The sequence below is a fragment of the Aulonocara sp. 'chitande type north' Nkhata Bay genome, linkage group LG23 (genome assembly GCF_057382095.1).
Source record: "Aulonocara sp. 'chitande type north' Nkhata Bay isolate Kocher_YH1m ecotype deep benthic linkage group LG23, A_spYH_male_GT1.1, whole genome shotgun sequence".
Taxonomy (NCBI): Eukaryota; Metazoa; Chordata; class Actinopteri; order Cichliformes; family Cichlidae; genus Aulonocara; species Aulonocara sp. 'chitande type north' Nkhata Bay.
The window spans coordinates 46,568,459-46,594,571 of NC_141365.1; the positions used below are offsets into that span (position 1 = coordinate 46,568,459).

General features: G+C 43.0%; 2 protein-coding genes across 2 annotated transcripts in view; both read left to right on the plus strand.

The window, feature by feature from the left end:
• Positions 1-26,113, plus strand: part of LOC147302806 (protein NLRC3-like) — a 341,154-nt gene that overhangs the window by 13,250 nt on the left and 301,791 nt on the right. The window lies entirely within an intron of this gene.
• LOC147302807 (NACHT, LRR and PYD domains-containing protein 12-like) overlaps positions 1-26,113 on the plus strand; it is a 291,268-nt gene that overhangs the window by 9,691 nt on the left and 255,464 nt on the right. Inside the window, exon 5 of the mRNA XM_086282123.1 lies at positions 24,338-24,514. Within this exon, the coding sequence (XP_086138249.1) occupies positions 24,338-24,514 (177 nt within the window). The remainder of the gene's footprint in view (positions 1-24,337; positions 24,515-26,113) is intronic.

The window sequence follows — 26,113 nt, forward strand, 5'->3', positions numbered from 1 at the left end:
TTTTGTCTGACCATTTGATCCCATTTGAATTTGCAATAACGGATCCACAGAGTTTGGTGACAATAATGACAGTAGATGTTTGTGTGAAAGTGCTGGAAGCAAATGAGTGTGTGATGTTCTTTCAGTGTTGCACTTTGTAGACGCTCCCTGAGCACTGGTCTCACAGCCAGCTGCACATAGAGACCAGTGTTGTTAGTCCAGGGCCCTGTTTCAGGAAGCCGGTTTAGAAAACTCAGAGTTAAAAATGATACGCAGGGTTGAGTAACCCCGAACTGTCCAACTCGGAATATTCGGTTTCAGAAAGGCTGATAACAATTAGTTCAATCAACGCGGAGTTGCTTTAACCCCAAGTGAAGCGCGCGGACGAGGATACATAAAGCCCTGATAAGCAGAGCACAGATTAAGCGAGTCACCATGGAGACGGAGGGAAAGAAGGCGCGGTCAATGTATTTCACAGCGCTTGAGGCCGAAATTCTGATGGCAGCATATGCCGATAACATGCAAATTTCTCAGAAAAAAAGTAACACAGCCTCAGCTGCAAAACAAAGGGGGCATGCATGGCAAAACATAGCCGACAGAGTCAATGCGTGAGTGTTAATATAAACATTGATCTAGGGATTTCCACCCATTTAACACGTTATTTTATCATATGTTATTTTATTTGTTATTTTATACATTTTATTTTGTGATGTGATGTGAGCGCAGGTGCAACCCAACAGGCCCCAAACGTGCCTGGCAGCAAGTAAAAATGAAATATAAAAATATAGTCCAAACAGGTAAGGTGTAATTGTATTATGAGCCATAGTGCTTGGTCTGTTTGTCCGATGTAAATCAATTGCAGTTAGAGGCTACATTAATTTTCTTTCTGTAAGCACTTATTGAAATTATCTGAGCACATTACAAGTACATATTTGCTTACTCTGTATGCTCAAATGTGGCCCGTTATAGCCAACAGAAAAAAAGCGGAGGCCCGAAAAACAGGTGGGGGTCCTCCACCACCACCACTCACAGAGGCTGAGCAGTTGGCCCTCAGCCAAAACAGTGGGCGCCCTGTGGCCGAAGGCATCTCTGCGGGGACATCCTCTGAGTCAATAACCCCGCAAGACACAAGTGCCTACATAGGGGGTAAATTCAAAATAATACATGATGTGCATACATCCTTTCTTCACAGTCACCTTTGCAGTGCGACACATTCATTTGATAAACTCTTTACCATAATGAATTATTTTGTAGTGAAGTTATTTTCCGACTGATTTTGCCTTCCCTCAGTCTTGGTTGTCTTTGAGAGCATAATGACAATGAAGTGTAAGGTGATTGGTATGTTTGTTAATTGCCATTTGGTCCCTTGTAAGTTATAAGTGACCTGTATAAACCTCATATTCTATCAGTTGATGGTGGTGGTGTACTGCATCTGGTGCAGCCTCCTGTTGAGCCAGACCAACATGCAGTTGTGAGTAATACTCCACAGATTATATGAGTTTACAGTAGAACAGCAATGTTGTTAACTTCTTTACTACAGGAAAATAATGAAGAAACATTGACAGCTGTTACAGAGGAGGAAGCAACAGAGACACTTTATGAGGTTTACATCTTTTAATACTTTGTGTACAGGAAACACAGGCGACCAATAAAGCCAGTTGAACAAAAAATCTGTTTATTCTTCTTTCAACATGTTGAGGTGATGGGTCAAAAGAAATGATTGTGACATATGGTGTCTCTGACTGCGCTTCCATCTTGTATGTCCGTGGGAGGGTCAGGATGTTCATGGTTTGGATCACTGCTGATGTTTGGTTCAGAAGGACAGTGTTCTCCTCTAATTGTGGCAATGTTGTGAAGAATCACACATGCCACAATAATGTCACATGCCCTTTCTGGGGTGACCCTGAGTCTTTGCAGGCACTGGAACCGGGCCTTAAGCATTCCGATAGTCATTTCAATTCTGGCTCTTGTCCTGCAATTAGCCAGATTATATCGCTGCTGTGGGCCCGGTTCAGGGTCAGGGTAAGGGGTAAGCAAATAGGGTAAACATGGATACCCCCTATCACCAAGCAAGTAGCCAGTGAACTCTCCTAAGACAGAAGGATACACTTCAGTTCAAATGTCCCTGAAGCAATTGGTCTTTATATATTTTAAAGTATTCTCAACTCACCATGTCCAAATTTTGTGCTCAGTGTACATTCACGGAATATTTGTGAGTCATGGACAGAGCCTGGCCACTTGGCTTCCACATTTGTGATAATGTTGGCAGCATCACATATGATCTTCACAGTGCAGAGAACACAAATTAGCATCCATTACTATAATGAAATAATTTGTTAGTTTGAAATGCTACAGGGAACTATGTACCTGCACATTAATGCTGTGGAAAGACTTCCTGTTCACATAGTCTCCTTCATTTACTGAAGGAGCAATGATTGGAATGTGAGTGCCATCTGTACAGCCAATCACGCCTGGGAACCGTGAAAATAAATGTAAAATTTAAGTAGTAGTCCAAGTATCACCACATCATAAATTAAGTTTTGGTCATCCTGATACCTGTAATTTTGTGGCATCCCTCTTTGATGAATCTTGTGGGTCTATGACCGGGGAACACCACAGACGAGTACAGGAGACGTTTCAGTGCAACTGTAACATTCCTGACTGCCCGACAGACGGTAGCCTTGGAAACGTGCTCAGCGTCACCAATATTATACAGAAAGCTCCCGTTTGCAAAAAACCGAAGTGCAATACAAATAATATGTACAGAACTGAGAGCATGTCCACGATGTGTCACATGCGTAATATATGGCCTGAGGATGTTATCCAAATAACTTATAGATTGTGCTGAGAAACGGTAACGTTCACACAGAAAATCATCAGGAAATGATAAAATGTCCAAACGCGCTCTGATCACTCTCTCCCGGCGGAGAGCTCTGCGGAGAATTTGGGCTTCACGATCTACTGGCTCTTCAAGGAAGGGGCACGCCATGTCCGACACTTCCTACTGTCAGGTTTCCGACAAAGGGGCGGAGACAGTCAGGGTTAGTTGTAGTAAACCTGCTAGGGGGCAGGTTAGCTTCACGGAGTGTGTCGTCATAGTGACTCACTGAGGCTTCATCTGAACTCGCTTTGTGAAACCGAAAACCCAGAGTTTTCGTTAACTCAGGGTATACTTACTCAGTTTTTCCACTAAACCGGCTTCCTGAAACAGGGCCCAGGTCAGAAGATGACTTGTTGGAATGAAAATGAGCTTGTAGTTTGTCTGCTTTAATAATGTGACTGGAAAAAGGTGTTGGACTTCAAATATGTCCATTTCTGTCACACTTCACCTTTAAAAGTGAAGCCATGTGGTTCCTGGAAGGAAAAACACGACTTTTTCAAGTCTTTGTCCTGTTTTTATGAGAAATGTACGACTTTAATGTTCTTTTTTTTTTTAACTCAATTTTTATTATAATTTACAACATTGCAACTTGTGCTTGTCGATGTTCACAAGTAGGACAGTTACAGGAACTGCAATGCAGAAATGTAGGTTAAAATAAGAACTGCAATTAGGAAGCACAAAACAAAACCCAAGCAAACAAACAAACAAACAAACAAACAAACAGACAACAACAACAAAAACAAAACAAAACAAAAACTTTATGTAATATTAAATAACATGTGACAAACTTAGCCGTAAATGGACAAAACGAAACAGACCTATGCTAAATTATTGAAACAGTAAAGCATGTATGGGTCGCCAACGCTCAGTAAACAATTCTCTCTGAATCTGCAGAGCAGATGTTGTTTCCTCCATCTGGTAAATTTCTCTTGCTTTATCAATCCACATATTATATGAAGGTGGGTCAAGATTCAGCCATTTAATAGTGATACACTTTAGTGCTGCTGTAAGATTCTTAAGAGATACTTTTTATTGTTTCCCACAAAACCCTTTGGTAAGACTCCTAAAATGGCTAACTGTTGGTCTTTGTTAATGGTTGTTGGAAAACTGTACTGAGAACTTTAAATATGTCATTCCAAAGTGAGCAGATTTTTGGGCATGACCAGAATATATGTGAGTGGGTTCCTAAAGAAGTACCACAATTTCGCCAGCAGGTGTCAGGATTTGTAGGCTTCATTTTGGCAATTATCTCTGGGGTTCTAAAATATCTCATGACCACCTTCCATTTAAATTCTCTCCACAGCCCAGAATTAGTCACCAGATGGGCTTCACCGAACACCTCTCCCCAGGTGTCCTCTGAGATTTGAGTGCCAGTCTCAGCTTCCCACCTTGCCTTAATATCCAAAGTTGCATTTGTATTGAAACTCATAAATGCGTTATAAAAATGACTGATTAATTTTGGGGAGGAATTACTTTGAAATGTTTTTAGAAATATTTCCTCAATGGGTGAGGGCTCCAAAACTTGCCTCCATTCTTTATGTTTTGTCAAAAAGCTTCTTAGCTGCAGAAATCTAAAAAAGTCAGAAGAAGGAAGCCGAAACTGACCTCAACTGTTCAAATGAGCTCAGGTGCCCATTCCTCACAACATGACAAAGTTTATGAAGCCCGCTATTTGACCATGCTCTGAAGCCAGAGTCTTCCACAATAGGAGAAAAACCCTGCAGGGAGGAGAGGCTTGATAACATTGAAATTTCTTTTGGAAGACCAAATGATTGTTTGATTCTACGCCAAATCTTTAGTGTGACCCTCGTCCGTTCCCCCATATGCACATTTTTAATTGAAATGTTAGAACAAAGCAGGGATTCCAATGATCTTTCGCACATTGTCTTCTCAATGTTTAGCCACTGAGTTTCAGACAAATCCCGCACCCATACAGTCAGGGGTCTCATGAGCTGCCCAGAAATAATATTTCAGGTTTGGAACAGCCAATCCCCCCTGCAGCTTTGACAGTTTTAATGTTTGGAACTTGATCCTTGGGCGTTTGCCTTGCCATATAAATTAGGAAAAAAGTTTATCTAAATTATCAAATGTAGAGTTGGGAATGTTAATAGGCAGCATTTGAAAAAGGTCTAGAAGTCTTGGCAATACATTCATACGTATACTCTCGATCCGACCCAAGAAAGACTGAGGCAGGACTGTCCATCTCTCTAAGTCTTTTTTTATTTTTGCAGCTATAACTTCATAATTTATTTTAAACAAGTCTGATAATGAGTGAGGAATTTGAATTCCTAAATACTTGATACCTTCGTTTGGCCATTTAAAGCCACATCGCTCCTTGAATGTTTGTGAAATGTTTCCTCCTATATCCATTGCCACTGTTTTGTTAATATTAACTTTGTAAGCAGAGAGGTAAACGTATGTACTAATGATTTCTTTTAAATGAGGTAAACTGACTGCAGGATTTGAAATGTATAAAAGTACATCGTCTGCATAGATGGACAATTTATGCTGTTCTCCATTAATTGAAAGGCCCTGAATTTCATGTTCTTCTCTAATCAACTGCGCCAGAGGCTCAATACTTATATCGAACAGCAGGGGCGACAGTGGGCATCCTTGTCTACGCCCACGTTCCAGTGGAAATCTGGCTGATATTGTTCCATTTACCCGTACAGCCGCCATTGGGTTGGAATAAAGAATCTGTATCCTCTTAATTAAGTTTGGCCCAAATTTGAATCTTTCAAGTGTTTGGCCCAAGTACTGCCAGGAAACCCTGTCGAATGCTTTTTGCGCATCAAGAGACAGAATCATTGTTTCTTCTTGTTTGGTCTTGTACAAGGATATTAAGTTCAACAATCTACGAACATTGTGCCCATGGTGCCTTCCTGCAATGAACCCCGTTTGATCTGGATTTATAACCTGTGTAATAATTTTACTAACTCTTTTGGCTAAAATCGTGGTGAGAATGCGCAAATCAGTATTAAGTAATGAGACTGGCCTGTATGATTGACAGTTTGTGGGGTCCTTGCCCTCTTTATGGATTACGACAATTGTAGCATCGTTCCAGGACGGCGCCATAGTCCCAGTCTCCAGAGCGCAGTGGTAAGCTTTCAGTAATAAGGGTGCGACTTTGTCCTTAAGTTTTTTATAGAATTTGTTAATAAAACCATCAGGGCCAGGACTGTTTTTAGTTTTAAGGTTTGAAATCACCTGTAAAATTTCTTGTTGTCGAATTGGTTCATCTAACTCCTTTGCTACAGACTCTGGCAGTGTTTTTAAATTGATCTTTTCTAAGAAATCAGATAGTGTATTGTTATCTTTACATGTATCTGAATTTTTATATAATGGCTTGAAAAATTGGCAAAACAACTGGTTTAGTAATCAGGGTTTGATCTGACTTCAACTTTTGGACCATATTACACGTTTGCTGTTTCCTGAGTCTTATTGCCAGCAATCTACTAGCCCTACTACCCTGTTCATAGTACTTTTGTTTAATGAATTGCCCTCAATTTTCTCGTTTATTAAACTATTACGCTCACTACGTAACATTTTAAGATCGGAAAGCAAATTGGCTGTCTGTGCTTTTTTGTGTTGTTGCTCTAGGTGTTTTATTTTGGCCTCCAATTCACACCGCCTAGCCTCTTTTCTTTTTTTCCTGGCACTTGCAAATTAAATTATGCAACCTCTAATGTATGTCTTGGTGCAATCCCAGAGAGTTAAAGGCTCAGTTCAGTATGTATGAACTCACAAAACTGGCTGTCATTTAGGAGTGAGGCATTTAATCGCCAGACTTTAATGTTCTTGATGCTCCTGTACCATCTCTGTGTCATCCTCCTCGCTCCCTCTTTGCACTCACAGTCTTTGTGCATCATTAACACTCACATGAGGAAAACCAAAGTTTTACTGGGCAGAAGATGATCATCAGTGACGCTGTCTTTAAGATACTCTTGTTAGAAATGTACGACTTTAATGTGAAACGTTCAGAGTTTTTTCTCTTGTTGTGTTTGTTTGAAGCTGCTTCCTGTTGGCTTCAGCTGTTTGGAGTTTCCATTTTCTAAACTTCTACATTCTGAACCTTCTTCAGCTCTGAACAGATGATGAAACACTGAATGATTTCAAGCACTTTGTCTAATAAACTTACATCTTTCATTCTTTATACAGATTGAAGGGCTGTGGTTTGTCAGATATTGGCCTTGATTATCTGGCAGCAGCACTGAAGTCCAACCCCTCGTATCCCACAGAGGTGGACCTGAGTGGAACCTACAGCAACCTGAAGGATCCAGGAGTGAAGCATCTGTGTGGTTTCCTGGAGAATCCACGATGTCGATTTGAAACTCTGAGGTCAGTCAGCATGTTTTAGTTGTGCTGAGATGAATATGATGTGAAAGTTGTGCTGACACTAAACTGCAGACATCAGGCTGATATTATACTGATCCACACTGAGGATCTTCATGGTAAAGTCTGTTTTCTTCTTCTCTGGTTTAGTCCATTGACTGCAGCAGAACAATGTTCACATTTCAAACAGTGATACTCAACGTATGGCCCGCGGCCCACACGCGGCCTGCCCACCTTTCCTGATTCAGAGAGAGGGGACCCTGATTAACTGTGTAGCTTCTTCCTCACAGTTCTAAGTATCAGACACAACAATGAATAATCCACAGCTGACTGTCTTTAGCAGGTCAAAGGTCACGGCACACAGCACTCTGTGAAACAGTTTGGAGCAGGAATTCTTGCACATTTACAAACTGACACTGCTGCACGGCATGCTGGGTAATGCTAGCTGCTCAGGTATGGGCGTGCTAACGGCTGTGAGGCTCCGTGGCTGCAGAACACCGAAGAAGAGAAAAGAGAGGTGGAGGATGAAGAAAAGAGGCGGAGATGAAGCAGACGTTTAGCTCCAGAGAGGAGCTGTGTCTGTGTGGGCGGGGCTCAGGCAGCTCCGCCCACACAGTGAGACTGAAGCAGGTGAAGAGTAATAAATGAAGACAGCAGACAGGATTTGATAAGCTGATGTACAAACATGTAGAATGATGGTGGCAGCTACAGAAACAGGTCCATACAGACTGAAGCGTGTCTCAGTCTGAATGTACACTGCTGTTATAAGAGCTGTGGAAACTCAGGTCAAAAGGACGTAACCACACTGCTGACAGTTCCAGGACATTCACAGAGTTACAGCATCATTTGTGACCATAAAGACAGAAAGCTCATCCAAATCCTGGGATTAAAAGTCTGTCCTGGTGGTGTCCAGTCAAACACGTCTCTGTGAAAGCTTCAGTCCAACAGGCTCCAAAGTCCTTCTGCTCATTTCCTCGCCGGGTTCTTGATGCTCCTGTACCATCTCTCTGTCATCCTCCTCGCTCCCTCTTTGCACTCACAGTCTTTGTGCATCATTAACACTCACATGAGGAAAACCAAAGTTTTACTGGGCAGAAGATGATCATCAGTGACGCTGTCTTTAAAACACTCTTGTTAGAAATGTACGACTTTAATGTGAAACATTCAGAGTTTTTTCTCTTGTTGTGTTTGTTTGAAGCTGCTTCCTGTTGGCTTCAGCTGTTTGGAGTTTCCATTTTCTAAACTTCTACATTCTGAACCTTCTTCAGCTCTGAACAGATGATGAAACACTGAATGATTTCAAGCTCTTTGTCTAATAACACCTCTTCCACCCTTGTGGTCAACACCGGTGCCCCTCAGGGGTGTGTTCTGAGCCCTCTGCTATACACTCTCTTCACCCATGACTGTATTTCCTCCTGCGCGTCCAATCTCATTGTTAAGTTTGCAGATGACACTACAGTGCTCGGACTTATATCCAACAATGATGAGACAAACTATAGGACAGAGGTGCAACAACTAGAGTCATGGTGCCACGACAATAACTTGGTCTTAAACACCAAAAAGACCAAGGAGATCATTGTAGATTTCCGGAAGAGGGGCCATAACAACCATCTGCCTCTCTTCATTGGCAGTGAGGCGGTGGAGAGGGTGAGCAGTTTTAAATTCTTGGGGGTAACTGTGACCGAGGACCTGTCCTGGGGCAACCATATCACCTCAGTTGTACGGAAGGCCCAACAGCGCCTCTACTACCTGAGGAGACTGCGGAGTGCACACATTCCCAGATCTCTGATGTTGAACTTCTACAACTGTGCCATCAGCAGCGTTCTGACGTATGGATTTCTAGTGTGGTTCCCCAGCTGCACCAAGGCCGATCAGCAAGCACTCCAGCGGGTGGTGAAAGAAGCTGGCAGAATTATTGGAACAAGTCTGCCAGAGATCAGTAATATCTTCCCCACTCGCTGTCTGAGGAGGGTGCACAGTATCCTGCGGGACCAACATCACCCTGCGCGCCACCTTTTCCATCTGCTGCCCTCAGGGAGAAGGTACAGGTCTATACAGGCCAGAACGTCCAGACTGGCCAACAGCCTGTATCCACAGGCTGTGAGGCTCCTGAACTCTCTGCCCCCCTCTCACGGACAATAACCATATCCAACTTCTTAATAGCAATGAACTGGTCTGCATTGGTGCATCATATCTTTATTCTCTTCCCCCTCCTGCCCCCCCCCCCCCCCCCCTTTCTTAAATAGATAACTATCATATCTCACAGTACAATAATATTGAATGGGTTGCATTGTTGTATTTTGTCATGTTTCTCAGGTCTTTGTCTGAATTTCTACGAACATTATTGCTAAGGATTGTCTTATTGCATTGGAGTCACACTGGGTTAAATATGTACACTTGGGTTTTAAGGGGTATTTATTATTTTCTTCTTTTTTTGGGGTTGTATGGAAGCCCCAAACGCAATTTCATTGTTCTTGACAATGACAATAAATAAATAAATACTAAATACTAAATACTAAATACTAATACTAATAAACTTACATCTTTCATTCTTTATACAGATTGAAGGACTGTGGTTTGTCAGATATTGGCCTTGATTATCTGGCAGCAGCACTGAAGTCCAACCCCTCGTTTCCCACAGAGGTGGACCTGAGTGGAACCTACAGCAACCTGAAGGGTTCAGGAGTGAAGCATCTGTGTGATTTTCGGGAGAGTCCACGATGTCGATTTGAAACTTTGAGGTCAGTCAGCATGTTTTAGTTGTGCTGAGATGAATATGATGTGAAAGTTGTGCTGACACTAAACTGCAGACATCAGGCTGATATTATACTGATCCACACTGAGGATCTTCATGGTAAAGTCTGTTTTCTTCTTCTCTGGTTTAGTCCATTGACTGCAGCAGAACAATGTTCACATTTCAAACAGTGATACTCAACGTATGGCCCGCGGCCCACACGCGGCCTGCCCACCTTTCCTGATTCAGAGAGAGGGGACCCTGATTAACTGTGTAGCTTCTTCCTCACAGTTCTAAGTATCAGACACAACAATGAATAATCCACAGCTGACTGTCTTTAGCAGGTCAAAGGTCACGGCACACAGCACTCTGTGAAACAGTTTGGAGCAGGAATTCTTGCACATTTACAAACTGACACTGCTGCACGGCATGCTGGGTAATGCTAGCTGCTCAGGTATGGGCGTGCTAATGGCTGTGAGGCTCTGTGGCTGCAGAACACCGAAGAAGAGAAAAGAGAGGTGGAGGATGAAGAAAAGAGGCAGAGATGAAGCAGAAGTTTTGCTCCAGAGAGGAGCTGTGTCTGTGTGGGCAGGGCTCAGACAGCTCCGCCCACACAGTGACAGTGAAGCAGGTGAAGAGTAATAAATGAAGACAGCAGACAGTATTTGATAAGCTGATGTACAAACATGTAGGTCGTGTCCAAATTCATGGGCTGCATCCTCCTGAGGCCGCATTTGTAGACCGATTACGTCACAGCGACACGTCGAAGGCTGTCCAAATTCGTAGACTCCTCCGAATGCAGCCAACAAATGCGTCCTCCTTTTCCCCGAATTTGAAGGATGGGTCGGGTGTGTCCTTCGTGGCCTACCATATCCCAGAATTCATAGCGTGGCCCAGCCAAACTCCAGTTTCCAACAATGGCGGCCGCTACTAAGTTTTAAAATTACTCATACTAATCTTTTTCGGTCACAAAATAAACTTTTAACATATTTTCAGGCGAGAAAGTAGCTGTGTAAACATCAAATATCTGCTCGGTTTATCAAGATACCGCATATATGCAAAAGTGCTTCGACGTTTTCGGAGACGTCTGCTACCCACCAGCTCGATAGCTCGCCGGGAGCTCGAGGGTCACTGAAGCCGCCGAGAACGGCACAACTCCCGGCACATCATTTTCAGATCACCGCGGACTTTCGCTACTCAGGTTAAACGTGATATATAAGTCACTTAGACAACCTCAAAATGTTATTGTTTGGCTTTTTTCAGTGTTTTGTTTGTTTGTGAGTAAATCGGTTTGGCTGAGATTAAAGTTATTAGATTAGATTAGATAAAATAAAACTTTATTAATCCCCCAGGTGGGTTCCTCCTTGGTCTTTACAGAGCTGACTAAACGTCAAACAGAAAACTGATTAAACAGAAGTATGAGACGGTCGAGAATTTACGCCAGTGTCCTGTTATATTTTAGATAGCAAGGAGCAGACGGCTGAGTTTATTAAACTCCACCGAGACAGCGGTGACGCTAATCAGAAGGCTAGACCGTCCAATTTCCCCAGCCGTTTATTTCCAGCCTACCCGACCTTCTGAGGACCCAGCCCACGTAGACCGCAAAGGCCGGGTCCTCGGGAGGATGCAGCCCATGAATTTGGACACGACCGTAGAATGATGGTGGCAGCTACAGAAACAGGTCCATACAGACTGAAGCGTGTCTCAGTCTGAATGTACACTGCTGTTATAAGAGCTGTGGAAACTCAGGTCAAAAGGACGTAACCACACTGCTGACAGTTCCAGGACATTCACAGAGTTACAGCATCATTTGTGACCATAAAGACAGAAAGCTCATCCAAATCCTGGGATTAAAAGTCTGTCCTGGTGGTGTCCAGTCAAACACGTCTCTGTGAAAGCTTCAATCCAACAGGCTCCAAAGTCCTTCTGCTCATTTCCTCGCCGGGTTCTTGATGCTCCTGTACCATCTCTCTGTCATCCTCCTCGCTCCCTCTTTGCACTCACAGTCTTTGTGCATCATTAACACTCACATTTGGAAAACCAAAGTTTTACTGGGCAGAAGATGATCATCAGTGACTCTGTCTTTAAAATACTCTTGTTAGAAATGTTCGACTTTAATGTGAAACATTCAGAGTTTTTTCTCTTGTTGTGTTTGTTTGAAGCTGCTTCCTGTTGGCTTCAGCTGTTTGGAGTTTCCATTTTCTAAACTTCTACATTCTGAACCTTCTTCAGCTCTGAACAGATGATGAAACACTGAATGATTTCAAGCACTTTGTCTAATAAACTTACATCTTTCATTCTCTATACAGATTGGAGCGCTGTGATTTGTCAGAGATCAGCTGTGATTATCTGGAAGCAGTGCTGAAGCTCAACCCTTCGTATCCCAGAGTGGTGGACCTGAGAGACCACAAGCTGCAGGATTCAGGAGTGAAGCAGCTGTGTGTTCTTCTGGAGAATCCACAACATCAAATTGAAACTCTGAGGTCAGTCTCCACGTTTTAGTTGTGCTGACACTGTCGATCTGTGGAACTAAAACCTTTATACAGGAAGTCTGGTTCAGCTCTTTGTAGACCTTCTAATCTCTGATGCTCTGAGTCTTACTCAGTAGATGATGCAGAGTTGTGAAGCCGATGTGGGTGAGGACACTCGCCCAGCTCTAACTACTTTGACGTCCAGGCGGCTTCCCTGCTTGTCCTGATACAAACAAACCTGAGTAACCTTGCAGGTCAGATCTCATCAGTCACACCTGTTATGGCAGCTCTCCTCTAGATTGTAGTTCTTGTTAACCTGGGATGGTTTTAGAAGCCTGGACCACAGACTGCAAGGGAAGATATTACTGGGAAAGGCCAAAGCAACCTATTAGACCCATTAAACACTAACATAGATGAATACTCAGATTTAAACCTTTATTGTTTCACAAAGGGTTAAAAAGGGAACGTCCACAGTTTAGACTGCAGCAGATTTTATTAAAGCAGTTTGACAGGAGCAAAGCAAAAACACAAAGAATAAGTGTTTCACATATTAATACATATAACATAATAATAAAAGAAAAGCAAAATAATGATACAAAAGAATGAAAAAGTTGTCCAGAGCAGCAGGATGTCTGAGGTCTGCAGAAACACAAAAACACAGCAGCTAAAAATAGTTGTTGAAAGAAAACGAGGTGGGAGCTGCTGATTCCTGAGCTTTGATACTGGATTAGCTTCAGTAGTTATTCCCATCACTGCTGTAGGAGCTACATTTAGTCACAGCTGATTGTCTCCTTTGACCAATCAGAAGACTACTGTTGTAAAAACAAGCAGACAAAGAACCAATGAGAGTGAAGAACAGGATAAAGAGCTCGTGTGATGGAGGCAAAGCAATAATCAGCAGACTGTAGCAGTTTCTATCTGGATGAAAGTAGAAGGAGCTCAGCGGAGCTCAGTCCCATATCTTTGGTTAGAAACAACATCAGTGATTTCCTGCTGCTCGAGATGATTCCAGCAGCTCTCATTACAGCAGCTGATGAGAGAAACAGCTGATGGCTCACAGCTCGTGCACTGTTGGATCTCCAGATGTTCACGTGGCTGAAGTCTGTGAAGAAACTGTGGTCCACGTAGTTCACACGGCCTCAGATTGGACCGAGCTCCCTGGATCACTGCAGCATCCTCAGCTGGTACATGGACGTCTCTGCTCCTCAGTCTTGGAGCCCCTGCAGGTCCGTCCACACCACCAGGGTCTTCTCACTCACCTTTCCTTTGTCCTCGTCCTTCATCGGCCGTGCTGTGTCTTTGTTCCTGCGGTGTTGTTCCCACGATGCAGCGCTGATGTTCCCTCCTTGAATGCACAACAAGTACGGTGCTGGTCTTTCTCGGGTGGAGCAGAGACAGATTGAAGTCTTTCAGGCTTTAGTGCCGACTTCCCTGACAGAGGCTGGACTCCATGGTCTGCACAGGAGGCTTCTACACTGTGTGGAGGTGACTCCTGGACTCGAAGACAGGCTGCAGGTACATGTGTGATGAAGAGGACCTACAGCAGTGTGATGGAGCTGCAGGTGTGAAGGAAGTCCTGCTGTCCTGTCCCACCCTCATCTTTGCTTCCTCTGTCTTCTCTGGACTTGTCCTCCTGTTTCAGAAACAGCACTGCTTCATGCCGAGGGTGGACGGGAGCGTTGGCTCTGATTCTTTTACCGTCCACCACAAGGAGACACTGATGCTGACCTCCTGATTCATCTGCATGTGTTCTGCTTCACACTGCTCACCTCCACCAAAGACTTCACAAACATCTTCTTTCTTTGAGTCCAGTTTGTCCCACAAACACTTCCAAATCTCCTCCTCTGAGATTCTGCAGCTTCTTGCAGTGTGACTCAGCTGACTTCTGACAGACCACAGACTGGCACAGCATCCACATGTGTCTCCTTTCAAACAGGCTCTTGATGTTTCCTCCCACATCATTCTGGCCTCTCAGTCTCCTTTGTTCTCCAGCTCTGTAGCTCCAGCTGGTGAAGCTTCAGTTTTCCATGTTGGTAACAGTAAACTACAGCCTCTGCTGTCAGCTGGGTAACTAAACAGAGCTGCAGCACGTCTCTGCGGTGGTGCTACATCCAGCCTGCAGACGGCCGTCTACATGTTGTAGTGGTTTACAGTCACCAGGGGGCGCTGTCCCAGCCATGCAGGCAGTGGGCTGCTCTGCTTGTGCTGTTGTTGGTGAAGCTGAAGTGAAAGCGAGAGTTAAAACCCTGAACAGTGTCCACTGAGCTTCTCATGCTCTTCTCATGCTCAAAGAAGTTTAACAGGAAGGACGACTCGTCCATCAGGCGTCCAGCTGTCCGTGACGTGTCCACAGCAGAGTGTGACCGAGGCTTCATGCTAACACGCACACATGAAGCTAATACCACCACGAGCAGCTGCTCAGTGGATTTGGAGGACAAATGTCTGCAGCTTCTCACAGGCAGTATGCAGAATGTGGATCTCCACAAAGACTGTGGAGAGCTCGTCCCACACTCTAAATCCACACTTGTCTGCACAAAACTTCTCACACGTTCCCGTCACAAGTGTCTTCTAAGTGAAGCTACCAGGTTCAGGTGCAGCTTGTTTATCTGGAGCTGCAGGAGATGATCCGTCCTCACAAAGCAACACAGCAGATATGCAAACACACAACACAACCAAAGGATTCTCTCTGCATGTCTGTGGCTGATGCTGCTGGAACGAAGCTGTTTGAAACCTTGTTGTTCTGCACTTTGGGACCAGAAGAGGAAACTGAAGCTCTGTGCAGAGGGTCCAATGGAAGCAGCCAAGCGCTGTAAGTGTCTGCTGTACAGGGATGCTGGTTCAGCTGTGGCTCAGTTTCACAGTGTGACTCAATAAAAGCAGCAGGAAATCAAAGCTTGATGCTTTCATCAGTGTGGAAATAAGAAAGTTTCCTGTGTCAGACGCTGGAGCTCTTTCACTCTCAGCTTCACAGTTTCAGCTTCAAACTTCTTCCAACATGTTTCTAACACGGCCACATTCCACCTTAATGGAGCTGATATCTTGTGCATCAGCACATTTTCTAAAGGCAGCGATCACATCTTTAGTTTTGGATGTTTAACTGCAGATTGTTTATGTGTTTATAGCACATTAATTACAGCAGCAGCGTTGACCACAGTGCTGTACAAGAATCCAAAATAACGATTAAAATAACTCCTAATATTAATATCACACATCAAATATCAAATAACTCTCATGCTGTATTAAAAGCCAGTGAATACAAATGTGTTTTAAGAGCAGATTTACAGAGACTGACAGCAGGAGCTGGGGCTGTTCGATAGAACGATGTATATATGATGACCATATGAAAACGTCTATCGTTTCATATCACGCTCTTTGTTTCCTGCTTATGTGTTTGTGTTTTCCAGATAAAGCTTTCAAAATAAATCTGAAGATCCTGTTGAGAGTTTTCAAAATAAACACAATACAGTACTGCGGTCGCTCGTTTATCGAGTTACGTTCTAAAAATAAGTCTCAGAATGAAGTAGCAGCTTTATGTTTTACAAGTATTATAGAAGTTTTAAGGCAGTTAAACCCTCACTGCACACTTTCTACACTTTTCTCAGACAGGCATGAACATTTTCACACTTTTCTCTCTTGTTTAAACAAAGTTCAAACCTTCATAGAAAAATAAGTTCATTATTAAAGAGTGAAAGCAAAGTGTTTCTGAAATGTGTCAAATCAGCCTTTGCTGGCATTAAATGAGCTTCTGTGTGAGGAGCACTCGTCCATGGCCTGGGCTCCTCGCTGTCAGGTAAAGTTTCATAAAGCTTTTGAGTTTTTCTGCAGATAATGTTGGTGTCCAGCACGATGTTCTTTTTCCTGCGGTCACTGAGCCACAAAGCCAAAGCTGACTCCATCCTTACGATGTTCTTGTTGTGGACAGTTACAACCTTTTTGCCTCCTTGTTGAAACTATGATGGTCAGCATCTTCCTCTGCCTTTGGCTGCTACCACAGGTGCAAAACGTCTCGTCATCATTGTTGTTTGTTGGGACAAAACGTACAAACATACAGTGCAGCACTGCAGAGTCACACTGCTGTAAATTTGAACACATTCTGTACTGTACAGGAGACACGGCACGAGATTGGCTGACAATGGTCTACAGCCAATCAGGACGCAGAACACAATGCGCTGTAAAAAACAAAAACATGCAAAATTGCACAAAAAAGATCAGCGAAACAGCGAGGCCGCCAAAGGTGAACTGTGTTACAGCGAGGGACCAGCGTATATGTGGTTGTTGGGACGATAAATGTCTTTGAGCTTGTGTCAGAAGACGAGCTGCAGCTTTCTGGACCAGCTGCAGTCTTGCCAGGCAGGTCCCACTAACTCCAACATATAAGGAGTTACAATAATCCAGCTGGGACGTCATGAAAACGTGGATCGCCCGTTCAAGGTTTTTAAAAGATAGAAATGATCTCACCTTAGATAAAAGCCTCAGTTTGAAGAAAGACCGCTGTACAACTGAGCTCAGCTGTTTTTCAAATTGCCGTCAAATATAAGCCCCAAATGTAATAATGCGATTTAATAAAAGAGCTGAACCAGTCTAATAGAGCGCCCTTGATGCCGCCATGCTCCAATGGTGAGGTCAAGATGCTGTGGTCAAGGCAGCGGTCAGATCCAAAAGCACAGCTGAGTCTCCTGATCAGTGGCTGATAAAAGATCATTAAGAACTTTCCAAAGTGCAGTTTCAGTGCTGTGAAGAGCTTTAAAACCAGACTGAAACCTTTACAACAGATTGCAGCTGAACAAATATAATCTTTTACAAAATCTTCGACAGGAAGGGAAGCTTTGAAATAGGCCTGAAGTTTGAGCGGACAGAGGATCCAGATCAGGTTTTTAGTACAGGCTGTACAACAGCATGTTTAAAACAGGCTGTACAACACCTGAACTAAGACTGCTGTTAAAAATCGCTAAGATGTCGGAACCAACAACCTTTAAAATCTTTTTAAACACGTGTTGGAACAACTTCATTTGGACAAGATGATGTCTCTATAGCATCACATCGTTCCTCCACCTGATCAAACCACACAGGCTCAAACTGATCAAAAACAGCTGAGCAGGTGAATATTTTAGCCCCGGTGCGATCTCGGGCGAGAGTATCGATGATGGCCAAAGGGCAGCGTCCAGCTCTACGGCCGCTGAAGAGCAGACTCAACAGACGCGCGTGATGTGGATCCTACTGCTCTAAAACTGGAGCTTCTTCAATCCATTAAAGAGGACATTAGTACGCTGTTAAAAGAAGAAGTCAGAAATGCATTGAAAGAAGATTTTGACAATATAAGGGCTGACGTGCAAGGACTGAGAAATGAGATCGCTAACAGCATGGCGGCGACGTGCGGCGAAGTTGATGGAGTAAAGGTTAGAGTGAAAGAAGCTGAGGATGGGCTGTCAATGTGGAGCGATGAGGTGACCACCCTGCAGTCTACAGTAGAGAGTATGAAGGAGGAGCTGTCTGACCTGAAGGATAAATGTGATGAAGGCAGGAAGCGGAGAGCTAACATCCACATCATAGGGATCCCAGAGGGCCTGGACTCGAGCTCCTCCACGGCCGTATCCGTGCTACTACGTGAAGTGCTGGGTATGGATAAAGACGTTATTGTCGACCGCTCACACAGGAGCCCTATCCTGAGAAAGCCAGCTGGTAACCCGCACGCCGTCATAGCTGAGCGTCACTACTACCAGGATTGTGTGGCTACGCCGTGCCAGGGCCCAAGCCCCGCTTGAGTTTAACGGACAACCTATTGCAATATTACGACTGGGCGATATGACCCAAAGTTCATATCTCGATATTCTTTAGCTGGATGGCGATATACGATATATATCTCGATATTTTTAAAGCCAGAAAGTACGAACAAAAAGAGAGTTCTTAGTCAAAGCTGTGTCCCAAATCTCACACAGGCACATTTATTAACATACAGCGTAGATGTACATGAAACAATTACTCAGAAATAAATGATCAGCATTTATTAAATAATAATGCTCCATAAATAAAAGAAAACAATGTTGTGTTTGTGCATAACAAAAAGCTCACAATCGTGCAGTCAAAATGTAAACAGACGCTGAGCATAATAACAAGCAGCTGCTCTGTTCCCAGGTTCTACTGCGTGACTGACAGCCTGGAGTTTGAAACCCTCTTTGTAACCGTGTCTCTTACAGGTGCCATTTATGGTCCTTATACACACTCAATACAGTAATATTACGTTGAAGCAGAGTACGTATCACTCCGCGAGGCTCCTCGTAGCTGTAATGCTCCAACAATCCATCAAGCGGTGCGGCCTCGTAGCTGAGCAAAGTCGTACCAAAACATCTTTTGAAAGGTTTCTGAGCGCCGTGTAGCACATAAAATCGGTTCGAGGTCAGTAAGCACAACCAGAATTCATACATAAGGCGCACTGTCGATTTATGAGAAAATTACAGGATTTTAAGTGCAGAAAATATAGTTTATGGTTTTCCTTTGATCTTAGCAAATATCTACGCCTCTAATTGGGACGATCACAGATTTTTCACTAATGTCTTTGCGCGGCTCCCCAATATGTCATCACACAATATCATCTTTGAGGGAGACCTAAACTGCTCATTATCTGCTATGGACCACAGTTCACACAAAAGTACACTTAGTCCAAACTCAGCATGCGTCATTCAGAGCTTTCTTGATAATTATGGGCTGGCTGATGTATGGAGATTTCATAATCCTGCTTCACGTCAATACTCTTTTTTTTCTAATGTCCATAAAACATATATTTGTATAGAAAAACGTCTCCCTTTAGTTACAGAATGTGATTATAAGACTCTGGTGATTTCTCCTCTTGTTTTTTCAATGTGTATTCCTGATGCCTGCTCCAACTATCAGCCATGGAGATTCAACTCAGTGTTGTTAGCAGATGAGGAGTTTGTCAGTTACAAAAGGTCTCAAAGACATTTTTTTTCTATCAATCAGACCCCAGAGATGTCATCATCAGTTTGTCTGCTTTAATAATGTGACTGGAAAAAGGTGTTGGACTTCAAATATGTCCATTTCTGTCACACTTCACCTTTAAAAGTGAAGCCATGTGGTTCCTGGAAGGAAAAACACGACTTTTTCAAGTCTTTGTCCTGTTTTTATGAGAAATGTACGACTTTAATGTGAAACATTCAGTTTTTTCTCTTGTTGTGTTTGTTTGAAGCTGCTTCCTGTTGGCTTCAGCTGTTTGGAGTTTCCATTTTCTAAACTTCTACATTCTGAACCTTCTTCAGCTCTGAACAGATGATGAAACACTGAATGATTTCAAGCACTTTGTCTAATAAACTTACATCTTTCATTCTTTATACAGATTGAGGAGCTGTGGTTTGTCAGAGATCAGCTGTGATTATCTGGCAGCAGCACTGAAGTCCAACCCCTCCCATCTGAGAGAGCTGGACCTGGGTAATGACTCCTCCTGGTCTTCGACTAAGAACAACAACAACCTGCAGGATCCAGGAGTGAAGCATCTGTGTGGTTTCCTGGAGAGTCCAGGATGTAAACTTGAAACTCTGAGGTCAGTCAGCATGTTTTAGTTGTGCTGAGATGAATATGATGTGAAAGTTGTGCTGACACTAAACTGCAGACATCAGGCTGATATTATACTGATCCACACTGAGGATCTTCATGGTAAAGTCTGTTTTCTTCTTCTCTGGTTTAGTCCATTGACTGCAGCAGAACAATGTTCACATTTCAAACAGTGATACTCAACGTATGGCCCGCGGCCCACACGCGGCCTGCCCACCTTTCCTGATTCAGAGAGAGGGGACCCTGATTAACTGTGTAGCTTCTTCCTCACAGTTCTAAGTATCAGACACAACAATGAATAATCCACAGCTGACTGTCTTTAGCAGGTCAAAGGTCACGGCACACAGCAGACAGTCAGAAATATTCTAACTCTGATCATTTATCAGTTGTGACACTGTGAGACTTGATCAGAGGTGTGATCATCACAGCAGAGGCCTTTGTGTCAAAGTCACTGAGGATCAAACAGAAACACATGAAGCAGATTTTCCTCTTCTGGCTTTTTATAGCAGATAACCTTCAAAATATTCTGCAGTCGATCAAAAACTGAAGCAAACCATGAAGCAACATGTGAACATGAGCTGATGCTGCTGAAGTGAAGCAAAGTTACAGAGGTTTGATTACAGACACAGCTGAGAGTTTGTAATCTGTCATCATTTTAAAAAGTTTCCATGGAACAGCAGAAATGAGGCTTTACTGTCAGAGGCCGACAGCACTGAACACAACAGCAGACTGGTGGCTAATAAACAGTGAATGATGCAGAAACAGATGTTTGAAGCTGTTCTTGGAGTACACTGAGAGAGAGAGAGCTGTGCAGGCAGGAACAGCCAAAGTCAGAGAGAATTCATGAGCATATTGATCAAACGTGAAGCAGAGTTTGGATCTTCTTTTGCTGCTGCTTCACTCAGTTTTGGTTGGAGACAGATGAAACCTGCAGCTTCAGGATCTGTGAGCTGTCCACTTTCAGCCCCGACGGCGTGTCCGTGTACGTGCCGTCGAGTGAACGATCCACGCTCTGTGTTTCCATCTTTGTGTGTTTAGCTGCTCTCATTTACTGTTTTAGCTGTTTGCTGCTTGTTGAAATAGTTTGTGAGCTTTAACCTGAGATTCTGGCAAAATACATTTATATTAAACATCGATTCAGGATTGAATGAATCAACATCGTTTTATTCAAATTAAAACCATTTAAATGGGAACATGAATTTTTTACAGCCGCCTCTAATGCTGGGTAATGTCAGCTGGTCCATGTGCAGCTGGCTGTGAGGCTCAGGGAGCGTCGACAAAGTGCAACACTGAAAGAACATCATCCATAAATATTGAGTAAGAACTGGACTCTCATACAGCGAGACTCAAATGCCTTTAAACATCAGCTTATCCTGCTGATCCAAGTCCAACACTGAGTTTGTAAAAACATGTTTGTCAATCATTTTGTTTGGTTTCTGAGGAAAATGATTCAATAAGTTGCTGCTAATACACAACATTTCATCATATTTCCTCATAACCCTCTTTTGTCTGACCATTTGATCCCATTTGAATTTGCAATAAAGGATCCACAGAGTTTGGTGACAATGATGACAGTAGATGTTTGTGTGAAAGTGCTGGAAGCAAATGAGTGTGTGATGTTCTTTCAGTGTTGCACTTTGTAGACGCTCCCTGAGCACTGGTCTCACAGCCAGCTGCACATAGAGACCAGTGTTGTTAGTCCAGGTCAGAAGATGACTTGTTGGAATGAAAATGAGCTTGTAGTTTGTCTGCTTTAATAATGTGACTGGAAAAAGGTGTTGGACTTCAAATATGTCCATTTCTGTCACACTTCACCTTTAAAAGTGAAGCCATGTGGTTCCTGGAAGGAAAAACACGACTTTTTCAAGTCTTTGTCCTGTTTTTATGAGAAATGTTCGACTTTAATGTGAAACATTCAGAGTTTTTTCTCTTGTTGTGTTTGTTTGAAGCTGCTTCCTGTTGGCTTCAGCTGTTTGGAGTTTCCATTTTCTAAACTTCTACATTCTGAACCTTCTTCAGCTCTGAACAGATGATGAAACACTGAATGATTTCAAGCTCTTTGTCTAATAAACGTACATCTTTCATTCTTTATACAGATTGTGGAGCTGTGGTTTGTCAGAGATCAGCTGTGATTATCTGGCAGCAGCACTGAAGTCCAACCCCTCCCATCTGAGAGAGCTGGACCTGTGGGGAAACAACCTGCAGGATCCAGGAGTGAAGCATCTGTGTGGTTTCCTGGAGAGTCCAGGATGTAAACTTGAAACTCTGGGGTCAGTCAGCATGTTTTAGTTGTGCTGAGATGAATATGATGTGAAAGTTGTGCTGACACTAAACTGCAGACATCAGGCTGATATTATACTGATCCACACTGAGGATCTTCATGGTAAAGTCTGTTTTCTTCTTCTCTGGTTTAGTCCATTGACTGCAGCAGAACAATGTTCACATTTCAAACAGTGATACTCAACGTATGGCCCGCGGCCCACACGCGGCCTGCCCACCTTTCCTGATTCAGAGAGAGGGGACCCTGATTAACTGTGTAGCTTCTTCCTCACAGTTCTAAGTATCAGACACAACAATGAATAATCCACAGCTGACTGTCTTTAGCAGGTCAAAGGTCACGGCACACAGCAGACAGTCAGAAATATTCTAACTCTGATCATTTATCAGTTGTGACACTGTGAGACTTGATCAGAGGTGTGATCATCACAGCAGAGGCCTTTGTGTCAAAGTCACTGAGGATCAAACAGAAACACATGAAGCAGATTTTCCTCTTCTGGCTTTTTATAGCAGATAACCTTCAAAATATTCTGCAGTCGATCAAAAACTGAAGCAAACCATGAAGCAACATGTGAACATGAGCTGATGCTGCTGAAGTGAAGCAAAGTTACAGAGGTTTGATTACAGACACAGCTGAGAGTTTGTAATCTGTCATCATTTTAAAAAGTTTCCATGGAACAGCAGAAATGAGGCTTTACTGTCAGAGGCCGACAGCACTGAACACAACAGCAGACTGGTGGCTAATAAACAGTGAATGATGCAGAAACAGATGTTTGAAGCTGTTCTTGGAGTACACTGAGAGAGAGAGAGCTGTGCAGGCAGGAACAGCCAAAGTCAGAGAGAATTCATGAGCATATTGATCAAACGTGAAGCAGAGTTTGGATCTTCTTTTGCTGCTGCTTCACTCAGTTTTGGTTGGAGACAGATGAAACCTGCAGCTTCAGGATCTGTGAGCTGTCCACTTTCAGCCCCGACGGCGTGTCCGTGTACGTGCCGTCGAGTGAACGATCCACGCTCTGTGTTTCCATCTTTGTGTGTTTAGCTGCTCTCATTTACTGTTTTAGCTGTTTGCTGCTTGTTGAAATAGTTTGTGAGCTTTAACCTGAGATTCTGGCAAAATACATTTATATTAAACATCGATTCAGGATTGAATGAATCAACATCGTTTTATTCAAATTAAAACCATTTAAATGGGAACATGAATTTTTTACAGCCGCCTCTAATGCTGGGTAATGTCAGCTGGTCCATGTGCAGCTGGCTGTGAGGCTCAGGGAGCGTCTACAAAGTGCAACACTGAAAGAACATCATCCATAAATATTGAGTAAGAACTGGACTCTCATACAGCGAGACTCAAATGCCTTTAAACATCAGCTTATCCTGCTGATCCAAGTCCAACACTGAGTTTGTAAAAACATGTTTGTCAATCATTTTGTTTGGTTTCTGAGGAAAAAGATTCAATAACTTGCTGCTAATACACAACATTTCATCATATTTCCTCATAAGCCTCTTTTGTCTGACCATTTGATCCCATTTGAATTTGCAATAAAGGATCCACAGAGTTTGGTGACAATAATGACAGTAGATGTTTGTGTGAAAGTGCTGGAAGCAAATGAGTGTGTGATGTTCTTTCAGTGTTGCACTTTGTAGACGCTCCCTGAGCACTGGTCTCACAGCCAGCTGCACATAGAGACCAGTGTTGTTAGTCCAGGTCAGAAGATGACTTGTTGGAATGAAAATGAGCTTGTAGTTTGTCTGCTTTAATAATGTGACTGGAAAAAGGTGTTGGACTTCAAATATGTCCATTTCTGTCACACTTCACCTTTAAAAGTGAAGCCATGTGGTTCCTGGAAGGAAAAACACGACTTTTTCAAGTCTTTGTCCTGTTTTTATGAGAAATGTACGACTTTAATGTGAAACATTCAGAGTTTTTTCTCTTGTTGTGTTTGTTTGAAGCTGCTTCCTGTTGGCTTCAGCTGTTTGGAGTTTCCATTTTCTAAACTTCTACATTCTGAACCTTCTTCAGCTCTGAACAGATGATGAAACACTGAATGATTTCAAGCACTTTGTCTAATAAACTTACATCTTTCATTCTTTATACAGATTGAGGAGCTGTGGTTTGTCAGAGATCAGCTGTGATTATCTGGCAGCAGCACTGAAGTCCAACCCCTCCCATCTGAGAGAGCTGGACCTGAGCGACAACAACAAGCTGCAGGATCCAGGAGTGAAGCATCTGTGTGGTTTCCTGGAGAGTCCAGGATGTAAACTTGAAACTCTGAGGTCAGTCAGCATGTTTTAGTTGTGCTGAGATGAATATGATGTGAAAGTTGTGCTGACACTAAACTGCAGACATCAGGCTGATATTATACTGATCCACACTGAGGATCTTCATGGTAAAGTCTGTTTTCTTCTTCTCTGGTTTAGTCCATTGACTGCAGCAGAACAATGTTCACATTTCAAACAGTGATACTCAACGTATGGCCCGCGGCCCACACGCGGCCTGCCCACCTTTCCTGATTCAGAGAGAGGGGACCCTGATTAACTGTGTAGCTTCTTCCTCACAGTTCTAAGTATCAGACACAACAATGAATAATCCACAGCTGACTGTCTTTAGCAGGTCAAAGGTCACGGCACACAGCAGACAGTCAGAAATATTCTAACTCTGATCATTTATCAGTTGTGACACTGTGAGACTTGATCAGAGGTGTGATCATCACAGCAGAGGCCTTTGTGTCAAAGTCACTGAGGATCAAACAGAAACACATGAAGCAGATTTTCCTCTTCTGGCTTTTTATAGCAGATAACCTTCAAAATATTCTGCAGTCGATCAAAAACTGAAGCAAACCATGAAGCAACATGTGAACATGAGCTGATGCTGCTGAAGTGAAGCAAAGTTACAGAGGTTTGATTACAGACACAGCTGAGAGTTTGTAATCTGTCATCATTTTAAAAAGTTTCCATGGAACAGCAGAAATGAGGCTTTACTGTCAGAGGCCGACAGCACTGAACACAACAGCAGACTGGTGGCTAATAAACAGTGAATGATGCAGAAACAGATGTTTGAAGCTGTTCTTGGAGTACACTGAGAGAGAGAGAGCTGTGCAGGCAGGAACAGCCAAAGTCAGAGAGAATTCATGAGCATATTGATCAAACGTGAAGCAGAGTTTGGATCTTCTTTTGCTGCTGCTTCACTCAGTTTTGGTTGGAGACAGATGAAACCTGCAGCTTCAGGATCTGTGAGCTGTCCACTTTCAGCCCCGACGGCGTGTCCGTGTACGTGCCGTCGAGTGAACGATCCACGCTCTGTGTTTCCATCTTTGTGTGTTTAGCTGCTCTCATTTACTGTTTTATCTGTTTGCTGCTTGTTGAAATAGTTTGTGAGCTTTAACCTGAGATTCTGGCAAAATACATTTATATGAAACATCGATTCAGGATTGAATGAATCAACATCGTTTTATTCAAATTAAAACCATTTAAATGGGAACATGAATTTTTTTACAGCCGCCTCTAATGCTGGGTAATGTCAGCTGGTCCATGTGCAGCTGGCTGTGAGGCTCAGGGAGCGTCGACAAAGTGCAACACTGAAAGAACATCATCCATAAATATTGAGTAAGAACTGGACTCTCATACAGCGAGACTCAAATGCCTTTAAACATCAGCTTATCCTGCTGATCCAAGTCCAACACTGAGTTTGTAAAAACATGTTTGTCAATCATTTTGTTTGGTTTCTGAGGAAAATGATTCAATAACTTGCTGCTAATACACAACATTTCATCATATTTCCTCATAACCCTCTTTTGTCTGACCATTTGATCCCATTTGAATTTGCAATAAAGGATCCACAGAGTTTGGTGACAATAATGACAGTAGATGTTTGTG